The 5,670-nt window shown below is 52.9% G+C and overlaps 1 protein-coding gene across 1 annotated transcript in view; it reads left to right on the forward strand.

Moving 5' to 3' along the window:
* Positions 1–5,268, forward strand: part of KIRREL1 (kirre like nephrin family adhesion molecule 1) — a 30,988-nt gene extending 25,720 nt beyond the window's left edge. Inside the window, 1 exon segment of the mRNA XM_027775980.1 lies at positions 1–5,268. This exon segment is cut by the window's left edge and continues 71 nt beyond it. Within this exon segment, the coding sequence (XP_027631781.1) occupies positions 1–369 (369 nt within the window). The 3' untranslated portion in view covers positions 370–5,268.
* The last annotated feature ends 402 nt before the right edge of the window (positions 5,269–5,670 follow it).

The raw sequence follows: 5,670 nt of genomic DNA on the forward strand, positions 1-5,670 counted from the left end.
CGGCCCTCGTCCCGCCTGTCCCACTCCAGCGGCTACGCCCAGCTCAACACCTACAGCCGCGCGCCCGCCCCAGACTACGGCCAGGAGCCCGCCGCCGCTGGCCCCGCGGCCCCCGCTGGCACCGACACCACCAGCCAGCTGTCCTACGAGAACTACGAGAAGTTCAACTCCCACCCCTTCCCCGGGCCGGCTGGGTACCCCACCTACCGCCTGGGCTACCCCCAGGCGCCTCCCTCCGGCTTGGAGCGGACCCCTTATGAGGCCTATGACCCGATCGGCAAGTACGCCACGGCCACCCGGTTCTCCTACACCTCCCAGCACTCGGACTACGGCCAGCGCTTCCAGCAGCGCATGCAGACTCACGTGTAGTGTAGGCCCAGCGCGCAGGGCCATCTCTGCCGGCCAGCGGAGAAGGCTGTCGCAGCTGTTCCCTGATATTCAGGGGCCTTGCTCCTTGCTCTCTCTCGGACCAGCCTTCTTCCCCCCGCTGTGGCAGGTGGGGAGCAGGTCTCCCAGAAATACCCCTTCCCGGGGATGGTGCTCTCGCATGCCCCAGCCTCCTGGGGCCTTCCTCCTTCTTCGGGAGGATGTGTCTCTTCTGACCTGCACTCTTGCCTGACTCCTGGCATGGGGGCAGGGAAAGTGAAGGTCCAGGAGAGCAGAGGGGCACTTTTTAACATTCCCTTTCTGTCGCTCCCCTCTCTTCTCCCGTAAGCTGACAGGAGGGATGCAGGGTGGGCAGGCTTTGGCCCCAGGATGAGAGTGGGACACTGGATAGCCAGGCCCTCGGTGTTTGCAGTCATACGCCCTGGGTGCATCCCCCTCCTCAGGGGACTGCAGAAGGACCTCAATTTATTTAACTCTCATCTACAGAACAGCCCTGGCTCTGCATTCAAATCAGCCTTCATTGAGCTGGAATCAGAAGGCCAGTGTCCTGGCTGCTGGCTGCCCACTGTGGACGTCTGTCTGTCAGCCTGCGGAGGGGTCCAGGAATCCCTAGTAGTGCTGTCTGCTTTCCTCCTGCTCATTGCTGGGTCTGTCAGATAGGGGAAGTCCATCAGATACCTGGGGTCTGCACCGGGAAAAGGGAGGTGGGACTGTGTCTTTATTGACCAGATGGCTGCATGGCAGTTTCCAGGACCAACACTAGAGGGAGCCACCCAGACCCCCTTTTCCTAATCTGTCCCACTTCAGGTTTTAAACTGAACCTTCTTGGGTGTGGTGGGGTGCTATAGGCTATTTTTCAAAGACAACAAAAAACAATGAAAACCTCATTTGGAAAGACAAACAGTAGGGATCCCTCCCCCCCAGTACAAGTCCCAATGGAAAGGAAAGGGGGTGTCTGTTCTCCTCCACCAGGTTCCTAACACTCCATTACTCTTTCAGTCTCCAAGCACTTTGAACCCATTTTTGTACATTCAGGTGGTGAGACCTGTCACGCAGGTGGGCTCTGATTGGGTTGGCGGGGGGCTGGCTCTCCGATTCTATTGTCGTCCCTGAGGGCGTCGCCAGCTGGTTAGAGGCCACCTTCCAGGTATTATGGGAGATGTTCTCTTTAGACAGGTTTTGGTTTAAGTGTCTTCTTGTTTTATTATTATTATTATTATTATTATTATTATTGGTGGGCCAGTCAGATTGCTTTTTCCACTTTTAGTGCCTTGAGTGTCAAGCTTTGGACGACTGTCTTGTGTGGGCGGTTGTGCAGGGATCCAGGACTTGCGAGCCCTGCACACACTGTCAGACAGTACAGTGTTAGCACAGAGATGAGGGAGGTGGGTGAGGGGACCTGGAGAGGAAGAGGGCCTGCGAATAGGCCCGACAGAGAAGGTGGCATGGGAGGGCACTGCAGGCATTCCACTGCACATTTCTCCTCCACGCCCACGTGCACACACACACCCACACACATTCCACACAACCGCCTCTCAGCCGCCACCTTCAGACCAAAGAGAACCTGTACTCCTGCCCGGCCTCGCCTTCTCCAGAAGCAGCATACAGCGTTGGCTGTGCTCCCCTCCCGGCTGTGCATGCAACCCAAAGGGAATGGGGGCCACCTGTGCAATTCCCAGAATGCTCCTTGCCCTTTCTCGGTGGTCTCCACTCATTAGTCATGTTCACTTTAATGACTTACATACTCATCAGCCACGGCCCATCACCACCCTTACAGATGGGCCTGTGGGGTGACATTCCTGGCCATCCCCTGCTGCTACAGACCAGATAATACCCAGGAAGCAAGCAGCTCCAGTTCTAGCTTCGCAGGCAGCCCATCCTCCATTTCAGCAGAGGGACTTCCCGCGGAATGGGCTCTACCTGGGCCATTCACAGGCTTCCAGCACATTCCACTCCTGGAAGCTGACACTGTCCTGCAGAGTTCTCCCATGAGAGCTCCGTGGGAGAGTAAGAAAGCAGGTTCCTGTGCAGACAGATTTGTGCACATTGTCATCATTTCACAGTAGCCGTGAGTAATCCAAACACTTAAAGTTTAAAGATAGTGGCTTTTTAAACATAAATATTCTAACAAAAAAAAATTCATTTTTGTTTTGAGTTTGGCCAGATGCTCTCATTTCTCCTTTTGGTTTAAACGATAGGTCCATCCTGTTGAAATGTCAGGGAGGACAGGCACAGTCCCTGAGTAACTTAGTCAAAGGTGCAGAGAGAATTGCTAAGAAAGGAAGACAAGTTTTCCGAAGATGGATGCAGGGCCACTTCGCCATTGCGTGCCCCTTAAAGACATCGTAGCTGGCCTCTGGGTATCAAGCAAGCACTGTGCAAGGTGCAGGGAAACAGCAGCCACATGGCAGCCTCTGCCCCCTGCACTTACACTCTGGTGCGGTCAGAATCCGAACTGGGACCTGCCTGATAGGCCAAATGGAATTGCTTCTCTAGGGAGTAGAAGATGCCCTTGATCACCGAGCGTTGTTGTCCGAGGCTGGAGCCCTTGGGCACCATGGGGACTCAGTACTCTGTGATCCTGGTTGCTTTTGCCATTCTCGTTTTAATGGGAAGAACAAGGGGCTAGAGTCTAGACACCCGGGACCCAGCTCTGAAGCTGCCATTCACTGAGTGATCTCGGCCTAACCTCTTCACATGCATTCCCCAATTCTGTGGCCTGTAAAATGAGGCCGGTGGGTTGCACAAACCTAAAACTAGTCTGTTTTCGCTGCATTCACTGGTGAGGCAGGAGCCTGGGGTAGGGAGTCAGGAAGTCTTGGAGCAGGTTGAGGACTGGGGCGTGGACAAGGGTGCTGGTTCTGTTCTACTTAAAGAAGCGTTAGCCATGGGCTCCATTATCTTGTCAGTGTTAGGAACTCACTTCCACCAGAATCCTTTATCTCAAACAGCAAAACACCCCCTAACCTCAGAGGGAAATCAACGGGGGGCTCCCCTTTGGCCACCAGGTTATCTGTGCTGCTGCCCACTCAGTGCTGATAGGTCTGCAAAGGTGCCTGTTGCCGGGGTAGGGCGTAGTGAGTTTGCTAAGTGCCAGGTTTCAGGCAGCTACTCCAGGGGAATATGAGAACAGCTACCCTCCACCCCAGGCTTTAGGAACATTTCTCTGGACCCAGCACAAGGTGCAGCCTGCAGTCCGAGGTGTCCTGAGCCAGAGGGTGGGGGATAAGTACACAGACCCCTCTACAAAGGAGCGCAGGCTGGAAAGGGAGCTGGTGGAGGATAGAGGGGGTACAGCAGTTGGGCATAATTCTGGCTCTTGAGGTTCTTGTGGTTCTGGGTGAGCCATGGTCTCTGTCCTCATGGAAGGCCCAGCCTGCATTCTAAATTCTGGATCTCTCCAAGTCCAGCCACAGAGTTTGCACCATGCAAAATCCATGTTAAGTGAGAAGGGAGGGGGCGGTGCTCTGTGTTCATGAATGTCCTGCTGGAACGAAAGGTGATTTCCACCCTTTGTCCCCAGGCAGTATGCTCTCTCCTCATCCCAGCGGTTGCTGCTTTCCTTACTGTTTGAGGGGAAGCTTTTTCTGCTTGGCGGATGGAGCACATTGCCCACAAGTCTTGTCAACCTGTAGACACTTGTCTGGGAGCCACAAGTCCTGGGCCTTTCAAGAGACCATCGGTTCCCTCAGCATACCCACCCACATCCACAGTACTGCTGGGCCACGCAGGTTCTAGAAACACCACGTGAGAACCCAGACCCCATTGGGAGTATGCTGGCTGTGGCTGCCTCACTCTTCGCTGTGTGGACAGTTCTGTCCCCATGGTGAGCTCCAGGTCCTTCCAAGGTCGCCCTGGCCTCTCGAACCCTGGCTTTTAATGCTGTGTGATCTGAACCGGGTCACTGTTCTGTGCCTCTGTGGGCCATCGGGACTAGGGGAGCTCCTGAGGCTGGTGAGGCCGGCGATAATGGAACACTGAAGTGCACAGACCAAGAGATGTAATTGGAAAGGCATTTATTTTTGTGAAGAGCCTATAAAATTAGCATTTAAATATCCTATTCCCTTCTCCCCACCACCCCCGCCCCACCTTGGTGTTTCTCCTCTCCTCAAGGCCAGATTCTTTCCGAAAGGCATTGGTTCCCTTTAGCCAGCTCAGTCCTGACCCCACCTCTGGGGTGGTGGGGAAGACAGATGTGTGGCTTGGGACATGGAAGGTTACGGGAGTGGGACCCCATCTTCTTGTATCACTGTGAGGGAGCTCCAGGCCCTGCCCCTGGAGAACTAATTGCTGCGCAGAAGTCACAGGTCATACTGGGCAGTTCTGGTACAAGCCTGCCCCGAAAAATAACGCTAATAATAATGACTTCACTTGCATAGAACTATGACACATTCCTATCAATCCGCTGTCCCCCGGCCCTGGCTTTTTGTTGGCCCCAGCCTCTGGTCTGTTGGAGAGATGGTAGGCCATGGGTTCTTCTGCTCGCTCTAGAGCTGTTCACACGTTGCCCCCGGGAATACTCTGAACTGCGGGGACGGCAGCCTGACTGCCCGCACGATCAGACTGGACACAGCTTGTTAGCCATAGTGACCCGGAAGATTTCACTGCCTCCGATTTCACCAGACAGGCCCGTGGCTCCCTATGGTCACGTTTCCTACCCTGGCCATTCTTGGGATTGTCATCTCCATCCTGGCTCCAGTTGAAGTTTCTCCGCCCCCAACCCCAATAATAAATGGATCCATGATGATAATTAAGAGAAGAGGAAAAAAATATTATTTTTGTTAGGACAAACCATCGTAGATTTTTAGCAATGTGTATCTGTGTGTCCCTCACACCTTTTCCTATTCTGCCTTTTTTTTTTCCTTTTTTTTAAATATTATGTACTATATTTTTAGTCTTAAACACACTATATATTATATATATTTAATTTTTTTATATATATAAATATAAATGTTTTAAAAAGTATCATGGTTTCTGTTATTTAATGCTTAACCGTTACTCACTTCAGAGCCTGCCTGGTTCGGGGTCCTGTACCGCCCGCACGATCAGACTGGACACAGCTTGTTAGCCATAGTGACCCGGAAGATTTCACTGCCTCCGATTTCACCAGACAGGCCCGTGGCTCCCTATGGTCACGTTTCCTACCCTGGCCATTCTTGGGATTGTCATCTCCATCCTGGCTCCAGTTGAAGTTTCTCCGCCCCCAACCCCAATAATAAATGGATCCATGATGATAATTAAGAGAAGAGGAAAAAAATATTATTTTTGTTAGGACAAACCATC

Source organism: Tupaia chinensis, unplaced genomic scaffold (genome assembly GCF_000334495.1).
Source record: "Tupaia chinensis unplaced genomic scaffold, TupChi_1.0 Scaffold000623_1, whole genome shotgun sequence".
In the NCBI taxonomy this organism is placed as follows: domain Eukaryota; kingdom Metazoa; phylum Chordata; class Mammalia; order Scandentia; family Tupaiidae; genus Tupaia; species Tupaia belangeri.